This window comes from Cajanus cajan, chromosome 4, assembly GCF_000230855.2.
Source record: "Cajanus cajan strain Asha chromosome 4, NIPB_CcT2T_4, whole genome shotgun sequence".
Taxonomy (NCBI): domain Eukaryota; kingdom Viridiplantae; phylum Streptophyta; class Magnoliopsida; order Fabales; family Fabaceae; genus Cajanus; species Cajanus cajan.
Window position 1 is genome coordinate 74,214,495 of NC_138520.1, and position 20,105 is coordinate 74,234,599.

The 20,105-nt window shown below is 29.5% G+C and overlaps 2 protein-coding genes and 1 non-coding gene across 4 annotated transcripts; 1 reads left to right on the top strand and 2 right to left on the bottom strand.

The window, feature by feature from the left end:
* The first annotated feature begins 4,003 nt into the window (after positions 1 to 4,003).
* On the top strand, positions 4,004 to 4,084 carry TRNAL-CAG (transfer RNA leucine (anticodon CAG)). The gene has a single exon. It is a non-coding gene; the product is annotated as a tRNA-Leu (tRNA).
* A 3,562-nt stretch (positions 4,085 to 7,646) lies between these two features.
* LOC109797188 (large ribosomal subunit protein eL34) lies at positions 7,647 to 9,644 on the bottom strand. The gene is made up of 4 exons (XM_020357145.3): positions 9,486 to 9,644; positions 9,251 to 9,330; positions 7,948 to 8,057; positions 7,647 to 7,860 (listed from the first exon to the last, which is right to left on the bottom strand). The coding sequence occupies exons 1-4, from the start codon at positions 9,562 to 9,564 to the stop codon at positions 7,767 to 7,769; spliced, it is 363 nt and encodes a 120-aa protein (XP_020212734.1). The 5' UTR covers positions 9,565 to 9,644; the 3' UTR covers positions 7,647 to 7,766.
* A 3,819-nt stretch (positions 9,645 to 13,463) lies between these two features.
* On the bottom strand, positions 13,464 to 18,136 carry LOC109799538 (uncharacterized). Of its 2 annotated transcripts, none has more exons than XM_020360124.3 (5): positions 17,886 to 18,136; positions 16,171 to 17,444; positions 14,585 to 14,998; positions 14,181 to 14,416; positions 13,464 to 13,803 (listed from the first exon to the last, which is right to left on the bottom strand). In XM_020360124.3, exons 1-5 carry the CDS (start codon positions 17,924 to 17,926, stop codon positions 13,549 to 13,551), a joined length of 2,220 nt encoding a protein of 739 aa, XP_020215713.1. In that variant the 5' UTR covers positions 17,927 to 18,136; the 3' UTR covers positions 13,464 to 13,548. The 2 variants fall into 2 exon arrangements, with proteins under 2 accessions (XP_020215713.1, XP_020215705.1); XM_020360116.3 differs by having other exon boundaries at positions 17,539 to 18,134.
* Between the last annotated feature and the right edge of the window lie 1,969 nt (positions 18,137 to 20,105).

A 20,105-nucleotide genomic window follows, 5' to 3' on the forward strand; every position in this document is an offset into this window, starting at 1 on the left:
ATTTTGTATAATATTTTGTTGACAACAAAATTAATAATATGATTGCTATGTGAACATTATATTTAATAAATTAAACTTTAAATATTTTTCATTTATAAAAATATTTAGTGTAACTTTAATTATAAATAAAAAATACATATAAAAAATTAAAATTAAAAAATAAACGAGTTGTATAATGATTGGACAATTATCGGTCCGCAATGATTTCCTTTTAGTTTATTAAAATTTAGATCACATAAACAGTGGAGGCATTAACTTCCATCTATAGTTAATTATGAATTTAACTTTCATCTTGAAGCTCCTTCCTTCTGCTTATCCAAAAAGAAAATGGATACATCACATATCATTCGACGAATTTACCTATGATAAATATTATTGTTTTGATAATTAATTAGATTTATTTTAGATTTAATTTTAAAAATAAATATTATGAAAATTAAGTATTTTTAATCATATAACAATTTATAAAATTGTTTATTTATTTTTGTGTTAAAAATAATTTAATGTTTTGATTTAAAACTCAAATATTATATTAAAAGTAAAAAACTAATAATGTAAATACTATAGCAATACAAGAAAATACTATAATATTAGGGGAAAAAAAATTATTAAATTATTGAGAATAAAATAAAAAATAGTAATAAATTAGAAGTTAAAACTTCGAATTCTATTTAAAGTAACCTTTTCTTTACAACACCGTTTAAAGTAAATTAAAATCCACAAAAATATATATAAGATAAATTTTAGTTGTTAGTTAATTCTATTTTAATCAAATAAACTTTAAAATTATCAAATATCCAACACCCTCTTAATCTCGTTGTACACCTTATTTTAGGGGTGTGCAAAAAATCCAAATTAATCCAAACCGGTCTATAACTGATTCGATCTATATTGAAAAATCCAATCCATTTTTGAAAAAAAAATCCGAATCGATCTACTTTATAAAATCGGTTCAATTATCCGATCCATTTTTACAAAGTGAATCGGCTCGGTTCAGTTTAGTTTTTTTAAAATACCTATCCATATATGAGTAAAAAATGAATAACTGCACCGCACTAAACCAATCCAATTTCAAAAAAACCGATTCATATTTTAAAAAAATCAAACCGATCTACTTTATAAAAAATGGATCCATTCGGTTCAATTTAAATTTTTCAAAAAAATGACCCATGAATACCCCTACCTTGTTCTCAACAAAATGGGATGTTTTTGGAATTTATCAATTCTGCCTATTATCAAATCGCTTGCTACTAATGTTTTTTTAACCTCGTATTGGTACAAGGTTTTTATGGGAAAAGATCAAATTTAGTATCATTTAAATTTAGAATGAGAAAATTTCTTTACATTGGTAAAATATTGGTGAATCATGTTAGATATTTTGATTCACTTAGTCAGTTCTACTTAACTTACCAATCAATTGGATCAAATGGAGAGTTGGGACAAGTTGATTTACCTATTTGTTTTTATTTTTTATTTTTTAATATTAAGTTTAAATAAGTCACATTATATTTATTATGTTGTACATTTGATTTATTTTATTATATGTGATTCGGAATTTTTTGTGTAAAAAAATTGTTGAAATAACTAATATTATTATAACTACATATATTTCATTATGTAAAAAAATTGAAATTTATTGTGCATCAAATTAAATCAAATTTATTGTAATTTAAAATTTATTTTATTATTTAGGTGTACTAATTTATCTGGCTCTTTTATATATTGAGAAAAAAATTTATTGAAAGAAATATTTAAAATAAGTGTACAATTTAAAAAAAAAAATTGACTAACCCACCAACCTACTAGCAGAGTAAGATATCTAGCCTGTTTTCACTTGACCTAACTTATTCTATTCATTTTATTTTATTTCCTTTCATTTGTATTCTTTTCAATTAATGAGATATTGTTTTAAGATTTAACCATTTAAGATAAAAGAAAATATATCTTAAAGAATAGAATTTATAATTATCAATTAAAAAATTAATGATAGAGAATTGTGACATATTGAGAATTGTAAAATTTGATATAAAATATTAATTATTAAATAGAGTAAGATGTCTCTCTATATATATAAAACATTTTTTAAAATTTAATCATTAATTTTTTATTAACGATTATTATAGGATAAATTGCACTATTCACCAAATCTATTGTTTTATTTAGCAAAATGTATCCTTTAACACACCTTTAGTGAAGCTTTCCATACCTAGCTATATGATATAATTAGCATATCCCACTTTAACTGTCCAAGTAATCTCATCATTTACGGTTAAAAAGGGCAAATTAGTAGCCTGTTTGAATCCGACAAGAAGTTGGAAGTTAGAATCCAATTGAAATCTTTGATCAACAATGGAACACCAAACATGGGAAATTTTTAAAGCACTTTATATCGTTACTTTAGTTCGAAGGAAGTCTCTCCCTTAATCCAAATTCAAAGCCACGAGAAATTGCAATTAATGGGTATTATTGTCACGCGAAAGAGTAGTTTTGATGATTTAGCGTCGTAATTATAAGTCCTTTTCTCCTCTTTAAGAAAAGAGTTGCGAAGTGCTTTAATTTGGATTTCCGACAATTACTTGAATTTTGTCTAAACTTGTGCATGCGTTGAAGCCAAATTAATGCATGTAATCTGAGTTGAGTATGGTTTTCTCACCTACTCTAGCAGCTTCAAACTTTCGGTTGGTGTGTCTTAGGGTGCAAACGGATAACAAATCATTGTCTTCGTTGACCCTGCTTTCCCTATGTTCACCACTCACTCTAAAGTTGTTATAATTGAGATCCTCAACACACTTCCCGGATCATAACTGCAAGTTGCATGCAATTTTAAGGACCTTGCAGTTTACTTTTTTCCTTATATATTAATCACAAATGTTAACAGCAACTTTAAACATACGGTATTGCATATTGCTAACCACTGCCAGCATATTAATTAAGGAATTACTCACACCAAGTTGAGCAAAATGAACTGAACTTATAAAAATTATACTGAACTTAAAAGTAATTCTCATAAACTGAACTAAACTGAATATTAATTTATACGAATTGAACTGAACTGTTCTTTTGTGTCATTAAACTAAACTGAACTACACTAAAAAAACTTGAACTGAACTGCATTTCAAATTATACTAAATTGTTATGATATTTTGAATTGAATAATTTTGACTCGTTGGTCTGTCAAGATAGGACACATTTGTCAACTTTACTTTATTTTCCATTTTATTTAAAAATTTTAAAGGAAAAATATATATAATTGAGTCAAACAAACTCGGTGAATTTTAAGCCTAATAATAAGTTGTCTAACATAGCTCAATTGATTCGTTAGGTCCGACAAAATTGATACAATTTTTTTCGGATCACTTTTTTTTCCAAAGTTTTGATCATTAGACTATCGAGTTAATCCATTAAGACAGAACATGTTAGACACATTTAATTTTTATCCTTTTATAAAAATAGTTTAATTTTTATGATTCAATTCAGTTTTTATAGTTCAGTACATTTCAACTTTCTAACAGTCCAGTTCAGTTTTTTTACAAACAATTCAGTTTTGTGTAGTACAATTTAGTTCAGTTCATCATCAGTTCAGTTCAGTTTAGTTTTTTTTATCAAAAAATTTTTATTCATATGAATTTAATCTCTCTAATAAATAATTACCAATTATAAATTTTCTCAACCTCATTACTCACAGCATGCAAAACAGATAAAAACACATTCTTATTTATACTAGGTTCCTTTAGCGAGAAATTTAGTAAATATTTGAAGAAAAACTTTGGAGTATGGGTTATAGCATAAATTAATTAATAGAAATTAAGTTTGTTCAGATCTATTATAAATAAATATTTTAAATTTGCACTAAGCTTTTTTATCAAGTTAATTTTTGATCGTATACGAAACAGATAAAATACATAGGGTATTAAGTTCCTTTGATTAGTTAGAACTAAAAGAAATAATGTTTATTTGTATATCAAGTTTTATGTTTATATGTTTATAACCCAGTAAACAAGAAGTCAAGATGGCCGAGTTGGTCTAAGGCGCCAGTTTCAGGTACTGGTCCGAAAGGGCATGGGTTCGAATCCCATTCTTGACAAAATTTTATTTTTGCGTGTGGGGATTTAGCGGGCTTTGGGCCTTTGATTTAGCTATTTGGTGTAGGAAGTTGACGTGAGACAATCAATAGTCAAAAGTAATGCGAGGTAATGTTTTCATGGCTGAAATTTATTAGCCTCTATAGTGAGTAGTGAATTTTCTGGCTTTGGCCTACAACTCTACGATCCCCCTATTTTGACTCACTCTTCTTATTTCACACCAAACCTTTTACATACCAAATGTCACTAACAATAAAGTGGTCCATAAAATTCTTCAATTTAACCGCAAAACACGTACAAATGTTGCTGTGCTTATAATATAACTCTAGAATATCACCTCTCCTTCGTATCTTCTTCCATTTCCGTAGTATTTAGCGTTTTTATTTTGATTTAGGCTGAGTTGGGCAGAGGCAGTGCGGGCCAGTGGCCATATGCTTCTGCTATATTTTCAATGATATTTTAAAAATATTAATATTTTATTTAATTATAGTTTAGAAAATTATTTTTATTTTATTTTATTTTATTAAACAAATATTTTCTTGGATTTTATCTTGTTCATTTAGTTTTTTTTTTAGACCAAGTCTTATCTCAATATCTTATATTTTAACTTGTATTTCAAGAATTGATTAGACGTTATCTTATGATTTGATCAAAGATGATTTTGAGAATCAAATTTTCTTTATTATCAATTTAACATATAGAAGATTTTGAGATTGTCTCTCACACATATCACTTTATAAGTTTTATGAGTTATTATCCCTTAAAAATTTGTTAATTTTGTTAGTTTAATTATTGTTGAGAAATACATGTTATATCTTATTATAATTAATGGTAAAGATGAATAACAATGTACAACAATGACCATCCCAAGTTTTATAATTTTATTACAACACTATCTACAAATGTGATTTTGACTCTGTAAACACCAATTTTGTTCCATTAATCTTCCCACTATCTTCTCTCTCAAAGTTTTCAAGTCAATGATTCAATAATAAAAATATTTTACAAACCAGATTTAAATTTTAACAATATATACAAGAAAGAATAAAAAAGGCAAAAATAAGGAAGCCAAATGTAACACCTCAATTTTCATACTTTTATGGAAGGTAATTTAGTAATTTTCATGTGATTTTAGTAGTTCAGAACGAGTCGTTTCCAAATTGGAACGGGTCATTCTAAGCTACTAAAAAGACCTATAAATTCTAGCCCAGAACGGGCCGTTCTCAAACTGGAACGGATCGTTCCAAGCTACTAAAAAGACCTATAAATTCTAGTCCAGAACGGGTCGTTCCCAAACTGGAATGGAACATTCCAAATATGGTCGTTGTGAGTAAAGATGCAACCCCAGAACGATCCGTTCCGAATTCAGAACGGGTTGTTCTGGTCACTCCTGAAAGTCTATAAATAGCAGCACCTTGGCCTTTTCAAAGGGCTTCACACATCTCCACTTTGAACTTCTTCTTCTTCTTCTACACTCAAGACTAGAGGGAACCCAGAGGAAGAGACCAGCAAGTTACCACTTCTTGAGCGAAGAATAGTGAGTATATTGAACTCACTTCTTTTTATTTTCTTTTTATATTAGTAATATCTGTAATTTTAAAAAAGATTATTTAAATGTAATATCCTCTTGATCCTAGAGCTCAAAGGTGCAAGTTGTGATAATTTATCATCTTAAAGTCCTTATTTAAATTCAAAATATGATTAAATATCAAAATATAGTGTCACGACATTCAATATAAATATTTGAAGTTATTGTATCAAAAATTTTATTGGAGGAATGGTTAATTAGATGTGACATCTTTTTAATTTTTGAATTTAAAATACAAGTTGTGACAACTTGATATCTTTAAATTTTTTCTCAAAAAACAAAAATGTCCAACAAAAAAATCTTTTAAGATAATAATATCTATAGCAATAATTATAATTAAAATTTTATTGAGTTGACTTTGGTATACACCTCAGTCAATTTTATATTTTTAGGGTGAATGAGCTGAGACAGTTCAAGAATCCTAAATTTAACAAAAATAAAATTTAATTAAAAAATATCAATTAATACTTTTATTTATCATTGATATATTTTTTATTTGATCATTTTTTTATCCAAGTATGATATTTTTGTTATTTTTTGAAATGAATGTTTTTATTTTTTTTAAGAATATTAATAATACTCTTTCTATCATTACAATTGATTGAAATTTATTAAAGATCACCAATTTTAATAAGTCTCATTTTTAAATTAAATTTAAAGAATAAGTTGTTAAATAAAAAACAATCTCACCAAAATATTATTAATAAATTTTCACCTGTGATAGAAAAAATATTAGAAAAAAAGTATTATTAGTATTCATAATTCTTTTTACCCTCTTGTTTTTGTTATTAATCATTAAACAATTATATGTTAACTATACTTGTTTGTTAAGTTCTGCCCTATGCTTAATTTAATTAATGTTTTTTTTATAAAACATATTAATCATCTGTCAAAATTCTTGTGCATGTCGAATATGTGAATTTTTTTTATAAAAAAAACGGTATAATTTTTCATAGGGGGCCCTTAAATGAAAATCTCGGTTCCGCTCCTATTTGCATGAAATCATAAAGTCAAATATCGTTGTCACAGTTATGTTAAAAAATTATTACAGAAGAACTCCATAACTCTTAAATTTAGCTTGGCAAATCGCCTACCAAACCATACAAAATTGTCACACCTTTGCTTCATTTTTTTTATTTACTAATTTAAGATAACTTTGCTTTCAGGAGTAATTAAATAATGAAAACATATTCTCAAACAACGTTTAGAATATGTTTGTTAAATTATACGGTCTGTCACCCTCAGCAGTATATATTACTTGTAGACGTAGTTGCACGTAGATATCCTTTAAAAAGTGTAGCAGTTATACATCAACCTTGGTAAAGACAAATCAAACAAATAGACATAATTACCTTTTATTTAATTTAAGATGCATCATGAATTTTAAAATAAAATTAACGTAGAAGCACTTTCCTTTGCAAACCATCACATCATTTCTTAATCTGTTTTGAAATCCGATGCATAACGTACTTAGAAGAAGTCCATATCTTGCAGACAGCTATCCATTTACAAATTTAATAAATTGAAGCTATAGGCTTATTATTCAAAATATAATTTAACCAAACCTTTTGATACAACACCCAGCGGTAATAGCTGGATAAAAATCAAGACCAGATTATATTTTAAATAAATATCAAGACCACATATTTTAAACTTTATTCCCAACTTTTAATATTAAACATAGGCATGCAAAATTAAGTCTTGTCAATTTTATTTTCACATTTAAAATCATCAAATTTCGTTCTCTAAAAATATTCACAAGTTAATTTGAAGAAATCCATCTAAATTTTCTATTCAATATTCTTCATCTTAAACATCCATTTTCATCAAAATAAACAAAAAATACCAAATTTTCACTTCTTGATATCCTATTTATATATTATATCCACTTTACATTTAATCAAATTTTATTTCGATTATCGACAAGAACATTAAAAATCATTTCATATTCTAAATATAAAAGACCAAAAAGCACAGAATCATAAAATAAATTTCAAATTAAGTTCCACATTCATACTTAACACCATTGAAAGTCAAAATTCTTGAGCACAAATTTTAAAGATAAGATTTTTTTTATCATCCATGAATCAATCAGCTTAACTCTTCGATGCTTGCTTGTCCTTTGCCTTCTGGATCTTCAATACCTTCTTCACAATTTTTTGCTCTTCAACAAGGAAAGCACGGATAATCCTATACCAAGATTAAATAACCAATAAATTTACTTCAACTAATTAAATTTTCAAGTATAATTATCAAATGATCTTTTGTGCAACAAACCTTTCTCTAACAGCTCCACCAGATAATACACCTCCATAGGCCCGGTTTACTGTCCTGCGGTTCCTAGGCAATCTGGACCTCTTGTATTCAGCAGGTCTCAAGTGTGGGATCTGCAGATTATGTAAGGATTAGAAAATCATGATAGGAGAAGAATACTGCTCACACTACTTAGGACATGTTCCGATAAACAGCTTAATTAAATACCAAAGGCAAATTTAGGTAAACAGCTTCATTAAACACTTATTAAAACATGCATTTGGAAAAACTTATTTACAGTTTCATTGAGTTTATCTTGCAACGCAAGCACTGTAAAAGTTCAAAAGCTTCTTTTAGTTTGTTTTACTTAGCTCTCCAAAATAGCTTACAAAAACAGTATAACTTTCTTCCCTCATTGATTAAAGGTACAAATTACACACATAAGCACTTTTTCAATAAGTGCTTAATTAAGTTGTTTACACGTAAGTGTTTACCATGTACACATTTGAATAAATAGTTACTATAATGGAAGAGGAATTATAGCAAAACTACTTTCATATACATTGTAAGCGGTTTTCATGTTATTCAAAAGATTGGAATAAGTTGAAACAAAATTTGTATACATCATAAGCTATTATTATTAACTGTCCCAAGCCTAAACAAAATGTAAATAAGTTCTCCCAAACATCATTATTCAATATGTTCATATTAAGTGAAAGCTTACTCATAAGCTTGGCCGGGAGCTTACAACAATAAGCCATAATCAAAACTCGTTCCAATCAGATAACTGATATAAATCATTTCAAAAAAGCGTTCACCGCATTACACATAACTCATTAACATTCAAAATCTGAATTCAGTTATCTAAGAATTAAGGCTACCAACAAACACCCAAAGGACTTGAAAATTATAGCGTCCAAAACACCTCCTTAAAATGACCATACCAACACCCATTCCAATCAGATAACTGAGAAAAATCATTAAGAAAAGCAGCTCAATCTCATTCCCACAACCTGTCCTCAATAGATACATACCCGTCACAAAAAACAGAATCAATTAGGCACTGAACCAAAATTGAAGGGAAAAAAAATAAGAATCATCCAGAAATTTTCCATCTCAACAATTTCACAAGACACAAGATAGAAAAATTTCCCCACAGAGTACAAAGCATGCCTATCAGATACATTCAGTAATTTTATAAATACCCAGATCTCTAAGTATACCAATTTTCATGTATACAAATTAGATTCTTCACAACAAATCACTGATCCTTAGTATTCAAAGGGCATATGAAAAAGAAGACAAAATAAATACAAAATATACATACCCCTTGGATCCTCTTTCCAGTGACAGGGCATTTGGGTCCGCTTGCCCTCTTCTTAGTGGTCTGGTACACCAACTTCCCACCTGCGACATACCCATTTGCAAAGGTCAGTTAAGCCACCAAACAGCATTAACAAAATCGGATTTTGACAACAACCCAAGGAGCATAATTGAGATCAGAAGAAAAACACACAGTTGGGGAAAAACAAAACATAAAAAAATTGAAAGAGGAAGCATACCAGGGGTCTTAACAACCCGGTGTTGGTTCGATTTGGTAGCATAGCTATGGCGCTTCCGGTAAGTGAGCCTCTGAACCATCGTTGTTGCTGATGGGAGTGAAACCCTAGAATCACGAAATGCGGAAACAGGAAATAGTATGTGCGTGTGTGAGTTTTATAAATAGAGGCTTCTCTCAAAACCCTACTTCTCATGGATCTCGTTACCCTTATCTATTGTTGGGTTGGGTCGTTGGGTTTCACCTTTCGCTTCTTTCAAACTAGGCCCAGTCCAAATTCGTATTTGGCCCAGGTAACTTGTAGACAGGTTCGATTACTTCGCCAATTAATATTTATTTAGTTTAGATTATTTCCAAAAAAAATAATTAAATTTTACAAAATTTATTCAAATTCGAATCAAATTAGTATTTTAACCTGTTCAATGTATATAAATAAATTTTATAATAAATATATAATTTTGAATATATAAATTATATTATTATTAAAATTTGTAATGAATAAATATTTCAATATATAAATTATATTTTGAATTCATAATAAAAAAATTATTTTGTGATATAAAATAATTTAAGCAGTTGATAAATTTTTTTAAAATATATACTAAAATTTTTTATTTAGAAATAAAAATTAAATTAAAAATAATAAATAAAAAAGAAATAAACGATTAAGGAAATTTTCTAAAAATATTGTTGTTATAAGAAAAAAATTCTTAAAAAAAACTATCACTCCTTCAAAATATATTCTTTAATATATATAGAGATTTTAAAAAATAAAATAAATTCAATTATGAACTTAAAATGTTAATACGATGATCAATTTAACCGGTTTTATTATAATCTAGAGATTTGTGTAACATCTTTGTCTTTTAAAAAGTTTATGTGAGTTGGTCTCAAAAATTTATCAGAACTTTTATGTAACAATATAACCTATTCATAATAATGTAACCTATTCATAATAATGTCAAATTTTTTTTAATCATTTGTTGATCTTATGGTAGAGTGTTTAAGTAGTTTGTACGTGTTTTTCTTTTTGGATGTTGTATTCATTTTTAAGTTTAAATTTCATTTTCGTTGTTATAAAAAAAAAATCTTATTATCCAGTATATTCATTTTTATTGCTGCATATATTAGTGCAATAGTTGCCACACGAGATGACTTATATTATATATCACTGTTTTTTATTCTCCGAATTTCATAGGTATGCATTTCATGGAAGTCTTATTCTCGAGGGCCAAGTAGATTTTATCTAGCTTATCGTATATGATATTTAATCAATAAGAAAAATATAACATCATTTGTTGCATGGTTCTTGAGGATTTACACGTCCTATATATGGTTCTTCAGTTAAATTTCCCAATTATAAATAGGGAAAATTAGGATAGTCTTTTGAATTATAGCAAAATTGCATTTGCGTTGATACGTCTGATTAATTATAATCATGGTTTACGATATGATTCCAAACACTCGCTGCGCGAATTGATTTACAAGTGCTGCGTAATCTTTACCTGTTGAATCAAACTCTTGGTCGCATTAATATTTACATTTGTATTTTATACAATGATTATTATTATTTTTGGTGATTTATTTCTTTCTTGAGCTCTAAAATTAACATTCCAAACGTTAATTTTTTTGTTAAAAGAAGATACGTTATAACGTTAACTGCATCATTAGAATCACGTTGACTGGAAGAGTAATTAACACACATTCAATGTAAGCCACACATTGTAGTTTTCAGTTTTCAAACCATCATGTATGGGTTTGGATCATAATTCTAATTAAACACATTCTTGCAAAGTTTTTTTTAAGAGATTTACTTTTTATCGTTCGAAGATAAATTTTTTAATCGATTTCTGGTTACATAGTTCAGACATAAAATTACAATCTTTAATTTTAAGCTTATAGTACATGTCCTTAAAATCATCAACAATCTAACTATTGATTACTAGCAACATCTTGACCATATATTATATTTTCATATATTGAAATCGAACTTAATATCAGAAAATTTATATTAAGTCGTGCAATTTGTTCAATCAATTGAAACATACTCAATACATAAGTTATTTATATAGGGCTAGGTCGTTTGTAATATTAGACATCTAAATGCTTTATATGCTCATAAAAGACAGGATTATATTCTCAATAATGTGGAGCACGGTTTTATTGTCATAATAAAAAATGCAGGCACAAGTTACCCTTTTAACAAATAAATATTGTGAATTTAATTAAAAAAATATTATCACTTTCATTTCACCTCAATTCATTCTTAAATAATTTTCATTCTACAGGTGTCTTATTATATTAAGGTGGAGCTAGATTACTAACTTAAAAGAGATTTTAACTATTTATTTTAAACATCAATTATTCATTAGTTTTTTTTATAAATCACTTTTTTTTTTCTAAACATTAAAACAGTTAGCAAGTCTTTATTTGATTTTTAAATTTTGAATTTTTATTATATTTTAATATTTGAAAATGTGAATTATAACCAAAAAAACTAATGAATGGCTGGAATTTAAGGTAAAACAAGTTTGTTAGGATTTCTACCCCTTCCATAGTTTAATTACCTCAAACTTAATAGAATGAACTATTTATAAATAAAAAAAAGTTTAAAGATGAATTTCAAAAAAAAAAAGTTTAAAGTGTCTATTTATAAAAGAGATAAAATTTAAAGTATAATCGAGAAGAAATTAAATTTCAAAGTGCCTATTTGTAAAATAAGCAAATTTAAGAATAAACTAAAATGAAACTAAAAGTCAAGATGATTATTTTGCAAATAGGTAAATCCAATGGATTGAGTAATCATTTCCTTAAATTAATTAAAGCATGTAGCTGATTTATCAAAAATTAAGAATATATTATTATTATTTTTTTTTAAATAACAAATACTTCTAAACAAACTAAATTTCAAAAGAAACACAAACTTTTTCAAATGGAGTAGATAGTAATTATAGTTGGAGAGACCTCCTTTTTGTTAGAGACCACATATCTACTTGCCTATAAACTACTTACTTTTCATGTTTATGTAAACATCTGAAGATATTGTATTAATGGGATTTTTTTATCCCTAATATGACAATACCTTATTAATCCTATTATTACTTTGCACGTGAAAATATTTTTCCTCTATTTCACTAGAAAAGTGATGCATAGAAAAAGAATCCCAAGTATGTCCCCTTTTTATCTTTCAATTAAACTTAGACATGAGATTAAAAAGTAAAAGACACTAATAGTTAATTTTTCTGTTCATGTATCACTTTTTAATTCGAGGGCAAAAAATGGACACGTAACTTATTTCCCTTGACACTACTTCTACAATTATTTCGTTAACCTATAATGTTCCTAGGAATAGGATTAGGGATGCCAAAACTCGTTTCAACTCAAAATATGCGCCTTTTACCTTTAAAATCAATATTTTCCATGAAGAATGTTACAATGAATTCTTGTAAAATGTAATAGAAGAAAGTGGGAGTGGAACTTATTGATTATTTGTATTTGATTTATATTGCTACAAGGCAATAGAAAAATTAAATAAAATAAAACAGCCGAACAGTTTTTGGCAAAGGAAAATTTTGATGCGGTCCCAATAACGTGCATGGGAAATACAAAGTTGGATTGAGATATAACTTCTATCACATGTCATACTCACCAATTATCTCATCCTAAGAATAAAGTTCATAAGATGTCGTACCAAAAAATTATTTTTATAAAGATAACAAGATAATCGATTAAATAAAAGAATTTTAAGAGACAAAATAAATAAAATGTATAAATGACAAAGGAATGAAAAATAGTTTTATTCTCTTCTCATTGTGATAAAACGCCATTTTGTCTCAATTCAATAAAAAAAAATGAATGAGACTTTCATAATTCTAACATGATATGCTAATTATTAGAAAGTGTTCAATTTGATATATGTTGAATTATTTTTAAAAATATCTGTCTAAAGTATAGATAGTTTAGACAGACAACTTGTTAAAAGTTATATGCAAAAATTCTTTACTACTTTAATAATGACCTTCTAAATATGAAGGGGCATATGTACAAATCATTTTTGCAACTAACTATTAACTAGGAAAAAGTAAGAATGATGGTTCTACATGTATCCTTCGGTTTACAAAATTGATTTTGTTTAGTTTACTACGACACCATGCTAGTTGATCCGTCGTTATCCTTGACATGTTCAACACTCTCCAAACCAATTTCATATCCACTTGAGAGAAAAAATAAAGCACTTGATCCGTCGCATCTTCATTATGCTTTTGGAACTTCTTCAGTATGCAGCTTCCACTCCTCAAAACCTCTCTCAGCCTCTTTTCCTTCTGCCAAATTCAAACAACACCACACCTTTTTAAAGAATATAGTTGATTTACACTTGACACTAAAAAAGAGTAGATGATTGTTTTGGTCCCCGAATTCCAAAGACGATGTCATATTAATCCATGAAATTAAGAAAATGTCAAATGAATCTTTGAAAGTGATAATCTCATTAGCCCAAAATTCATTAAAAAAATATATGATTAAAGTGATAATATTGATATATATTTAAGAATCAATGAGAATAAGTAGTACAATATAGAGACTTATTTGACATTTTCTAAGCTTCAGAAATTAATGTGACATTCACTAGTTTTTGGAACCAAAATTACTCATTAGTCCATTAAAAAATGTGACATTAAAAGCTTTAATTAATAATTACCTTTTGAAGATCCGTTCGAATCTCTGCCAACAGCTCTGAATCAGAAGGGTCTTGGAGCTCTACATGATTTTCCCTTAGGCCTTTAAGTGCCAAGCTGGATGCATCTTTATCAGCTCTTATAAAACGCCAAATTGTTCTGATGGATTCTTCCAAAATATCCACTAGCATATCACTTGTGATGCCATCTTTATCTGCCTCTCTTTTTCTGAATTTCCTTTTATCCTTGGCGTTGTCTTCTGCATCCAAATAAGGTTTTATAGCCATGAGAAGCTTTTTTGTCTCATGTATGAAACTTTATATGGTCCCCAACGTATGAAAAAGTGGTCATGAAAAAAAAGCAACCACTAGACATGTTCCATTTTGAATAAAGACAAACAAACTCACATTGTACTAAAAGTTCTCACCTCTTATTACCGGAACTTGAAGAAGATTGCGCATTGCACAACGATTCCTGGCATAGTTTTCAACCCGTGGACCTTGGAAAGGTTCATTCTCTATGAACCTTTGGAGAAGCACTTGGAATTGTTGAAACTCCCCTGCTACTTCATTGAACCTTAGTAACCCGTATTGGTCAGATTCCCATAGTTTTAAGGCCTTATCGTATTCCCAATGAAGAAATTCCCAAGAAAGGCACAATTGCCCCACATAAACCATCTCTAAATCACTGTATAATTCTCTTACGAACTTCTTCGTTGGGTCAGCTTCGGTGTGTTTTCGTCTAGAAAGGCGAAAGCCGCGTGGAAGAATGTATGTGAATGCTGGTGAAGGATTCTTACGTGTTGAAAATGATTGGAGTGGGTCCTTTGACTGCAAATAACCTATAATTTCCAACAAAAAAATAAATAATATTTAAGTAATGGTGTTGTGACTATGATTAGAACCTTCACTAATAAGCATTATTACAGATATTGTGAATATATTACAGATATTGTGGATACATATATTATTGTTATTATCCTCACTATCAATTAGGGATATGATTAGATTAATTTCCATAATATAAGAGATTAGTATCTCTATCATTTATTGTATTCACTCTATAAATAAGATTGGTGTGCGTACAACAATACACACAATTCCTGAATCACAACTAGCATAATGCAAAGGGTCATGCAGATTATAAAATTATAAGTATAACATAACTTTCCTTATGAATACCTTTCCTAACTTGTCTTGCATAGCAAGAGTTGTTTACTTGTTTACAGAAGAATACGAAACAAAAGGTCACAGAAACATTGGGTGGAGCATTACAATCAGTGCAAGATCATTGTAGGGACTGGTTTCTTTTGGAAACTAGGCAGAAGTTAGCCACAATAAGAAAATGTCCTAATGTTGGGCAGAAAAACTAGAAGTGCACTATATTTTTTAGGTTTACGAAACCATTAGATATGATTATTTTGTAAAATGTAAAGGAGGAGGGTAGCTTTATGCGAATATAAAATTGTTAAATACTCATATGGCCCTCTTTTGGGGAAAGTGAAAACTACTAGGAGTCATGGCTGGTCGAAATTCTGCTATAGCATTAATACATGCAAAGTGCAGAGTGCAGACAAAAGCATGTGGCATAAAAAAATTGCTCAATTCCTTAACACCTACCCCCAATCCAACATTTCTTCCTTGTAATAACAAAATAAAGATAAATGAAGTGCAAAAATATGTGAAAACTATATTTAAGCGCGAGTATCCAGTACCATAAATAAAATCAACCAGAAAAAAGAGAACAAAAAAAACAAAAGGTTCAGTGAAATTATTCACTCAACTGCTATGTGTGTGGGTAATTCATGCTTTTCCAGTGCCCAACTAACCGGATTTAGTGGGTCCTTGCCTCTAATGTTAATGATTTAGATGAGGTAGGTCTTGATGATCATGTAAATTAAATGAAATTGCTCATCAACTAAGCACACACGCTTTGAACAATAAAGCAAATTAAGAAAAAGTAGCTGCAGAAAGCAAAAATAAAATTAAGGCAATGGATAGAAAAAATACTGACCTATGGCATACATCTTTTGGTAATTCAGGATATCGAATTTTCGCATCCTTTCTCGATAACTCCTGTAGAATTTTGGAAGCTCATTTGTGGTGCTACTACCATGCTGTAATTTTTCATCAATTTTCCAGGGCTTCAAGTCTTCCATTATCCTTGGAGACTCAGAATCCTCAAGGATGGTAGGTAGACCAGTGGCTCTGACCTTCTTCAGTTCCATCTTTAGCTGTTCTATCAAATCTTGATGTTCCCATAGTGTGTCAAACCGGTTGGAATCCTCAAGATCAAAAGTTGTTAAACTCTGTGAATTAGGCTTCACAGATTGTTCAAGTTTGGAATCGATGCTATTGCTATCTTCAAAACTGTTACCTGAAGACTTCTCTTGCCTACATTCTTCTTCCAGTTTTCCAAGCTCATCCCTTATATCTTCATCTTCTTCAGCAAAATCATCAGGCTCATATCCAACATCCAAATTCTCACCAACAAAGTCCAAATCTTCCGCATTGCTTCCCAATGTATCAAGCTCTATAGTGGTTCCGAAGTCCGTGTCTGACAAAAAACCCTCCCCCGAAGTGCTAATAGAATCAGAGTCAGAACTTGAACAAATAAAATCATCTTCAGAAAGAAAATTGCGAACAACTGGCCGCCCCACACGCTGGTCTATTGATTCCTCAGCTTTGAGATTCTTCTCTGTGAAATTTTCAAGATTTCCCGCACTCACCCTTCCTTCACAATTTTCTGGCATGAATTTCTTCCTTGACAAGAACCCAAAATCATTGCTAACATGGTTTTCCAATTGAATAGCATCATCTGAATGAACAAAACATTCTTTGACAGTGAAACTTTCAGCCTCAAGTTCATCCAAGAAGTGGCTGAAACTCTTCCCTGAGATAAACTCATACTTATTGGTGCTAGCAGACACAGCATCACCCCCCTTCGCAAAATCACTACTTTCACCGTACCCTCCATTGAACTCTTCATTATAATTGCAATTCCAATTTTGATATTCAAACTTGAAAACCAACTTTGTCGTTTCCTCTTCTTCAAGCCCAAAATCCCCGCCATCATCAAGAACGGTCTGAGAACAATATTTTTCCACGGACTCTGCTTCTTGCTGGACACCATTAGAATCAATTTGATCACTTTCATGTGAGATAGTATCAATTAGTTTCCCAAAATTTTCAGAGTCGGAACGAATTGCCTCAGCTTGCTCATTCTCACAAGAAAACCGAGAAGAACAAAGCGGTTTCATTGCTACGGAAGAAACAGAACTATAGAATCTGGAACCAAAAATAGAAAGGAAAAAAGAGTTAGATTAAATCAATGGCTAATGGGTATTGATTATTAAACCATGTAAAATGGAAAATTGAATACCGCATGGAGACTTTGGCGAATACCCAAAACAGAGTATTCAAAAGCTTGGAGAGCAAGATCCAAAAATACCCCGAAAAAAAATCCATTTTTGGTGAAGAAAGGCTTTCATCCTCACCGAAAAGGAAGTGGGTTTTTCACGCAAATCTCGTGGGGGAGGGATTCCATTCGACGAGGGAGTTCATTCCATTTGAAGCAAAACAGAGGAAGGGAAAACAGGGGAGGGTCATGCAAAATCTGATTTGGGGTTTGACGAAAAAGGAATGGGACTTTGCACCCGAAGGGAGAGAGATGTAGGTGCAAACACTTGGAAAGGTTTTTCACATGCGAGTGAGAGGGTGAAGTGTTACCTAATTGGTGAGATTGAGAAGATGCGGAGAGAAAAGAACATGTCAGCGACTTGTGTTTGAGCTAATCTTTCGGTTGCTTAGAACCATGGGATTCTTATGTACCGTTATGAGAGAGATAGAATCGAATTCAAGGTGTTTCTATTGTATCAGGTGCTTAGAACAAATCTTCTCTTTTATATGATTTTGTTCGGTTTGGCAGAGATAATATACTAAGGTGGATTGGGTTGGGTTAAATTGAAAGTTTACGTCTCATTCCATTGCAGCTTCCTAAGTTGAAAACCCAAACACATTTACATTTTGAAGTTTCCTATGTTTATGTGTGTTTCAACTTTCAACTTTTAGGCTGTCACTTTCACTGTGACTTTTTATTTTATTTTTTGTAACTTTTTTCAGTTTTAGCCTTTTAAAAAATACATTTATTTAATTTATACACATAGTTATTTGTAGTTTAACTTATACACATAGTTAAAGTAAGATGTTTTTATAAAGATATTTAATAAGATTTAATCACTTTATTACATTATTTTATTTATTAATATAATGTATTAATAAGAAAAAATATTATGTCCTCTAAAAAAATATACGAGTTTAATTATCACGCATTATTACTATTAGTACGAAAATTTTACACCGTTGAATAGCGGTTAGAAATTATTCTTTAAACGACATTTAATATAATTATATGTTATTCAATAATAATATTAGTGATTTTAATTAAAATTAATTATTATTAAATGTCATTAAAATTGTTCTTACTGTACTTTGAATATCTTAAATGCTACGTTTACAAATACAAAATGGTTTTCAACATTTATAAGGTACTATTCAACTATTCATAATTCTAACCACTTTTTTTGTCCGTGTGAAATTGAATTGTTAATAAAAAAAGTCAACTAAGCGTGGCTGGGGAAAACCACCACATAATCGACATGGGTTTAGAATTGCCCAATTCACACTTTTCTTTATTTACCCTGCAAATTATGCAAAATTTGTAAATTATTATTATTATTATTAGAAAAAAAAATAGTTTGCCTGAAATTAAGTATAAAAACTTAATCTTGTCAGCACAAAAAGATGCAGTATATAAAATGGAATCTTAGTCTTTTATGTATCATAAATTATATGAGGATCTTTTTTTTTTTTAGGGAAAAATTATATGAGGATCTTATGTGTCACTAATCTAGTATAATTATTTTGTGTTCTTTTATTATTTTGTTAAAATATTTAATATTTGAGTATTATTATTTATTACAGAATTTATAAACAGAATCACTTAGTATAATTTATTTATTTCTTTTACACCGTGTTTTTAATTTAAGTATTTCATTATTTTGAATTGTGATAAATTAACTTTAAACTATTGAACATAATTGAAATATGAGGGGTTATAATTATGAGTTAATCATCTATACATTGTTAATGTAAAGTTTTTTTATATTCACAACCAATTATATCTTTTATTTGTGTCATGTCACTGTAAATACATTTACTTTTAACAGTGACATGACACAATTAAAAGATATAATTGGTTGTCAGTGTAAAAAATCTTTACACTGGCAATGTATAGGTGATTAACTCTATAATCATACCTGTAACGCAGTTGGTAGACTGGAACGGGGCATTCCAAAAATTGGAACGGGCCGTTCCAAAAGACTAAAACAAGGGTGATTTAGTAGCTCAGAACGGGTCATTCCCAAATTAGAACGGGTCGTTCCATACTACTAAATAGTCCTGTAAATCCTAGTTGAGAATAGGTTGTTCCAAATATAGTTGTTGTGAGTTAAATTCAACTCTAGAACGAACTGTTCTGGTTTAAGAATGGCTCGTTCTAGACGTGCCAGAATAGGCCGTTCTGGTTTCAGAACGGGTCGTTCTGCATGTGAATTTTACATATGACGAAGGAGCCTAGAACGAGTCATTCTGGATTCGAAACGGGCCGTTTTGGTCACTCCTGACCTCTATAAATAGGCGTTGAGGAGGGGGAGAAAAGGGAAACTTAGAGAGAAGTTTTAGAGAGAAAGACTCTGGGTCCGGAAGCTTGCTTTTGGAAGATGGAGGTTCCCGGGTTGAGCTTCAGAAGGAAATTTCACTTCTTCTCAACTCTTGGCAATGCTGAGTCAATCTTTAGGTTAGGGAAGTTTCATGCACTATTTTCCTTGAAAATGGTTGAGTTATTGGGTGCGGATTGAGTTAAAAAGTTGGGTTTTGTTGTTTGAAAGA

Coding starts and splice junctions, on each gene's coding strand:
- LOC109797188 (XM_020357145.3), bottom strand. CDS start 9,564: ATGGTTCAGAGGCTCACTTACCGGAAGCGCCATAGCTATGCTACCAAA. Junction 9,331..9,485: donor CCGGGTTGTTAAGACCCCTG/GTATGCTTCCTC, acceptor GGTATGTCGCAG/GTGGGAAGTTGGTGTACCAG. Junction 7,861..7,947: donor GGTGGAGCTGTTAGAGAAAG/GTTTGTTGCACA, acceptor ATCTTGGTATAG/GATTATCCGTGCTTTCCTTG.
- LOC109799538 (XM_020360116.3), bottom strand. CDS start 17,624: ATGGATTTTTTTTCGGGGTATTTTTGGATCTTGCTCTCCAAGCTTTTG. Junction 17,445..17,538: donor TTCGCCAAAGTCTCCATGCG/GTATTCAATTTT, acceptor TTTTGGTTCCAG/ATTCTATAGTTCTGTTTCTT. Junction 14,999..16,170: donor CCAAAAGATGTATGCCATAG/GTCAGTATTTTT, acceptor TGGAAATTATAG/GTTATTTGCAGTCAAAGGAC.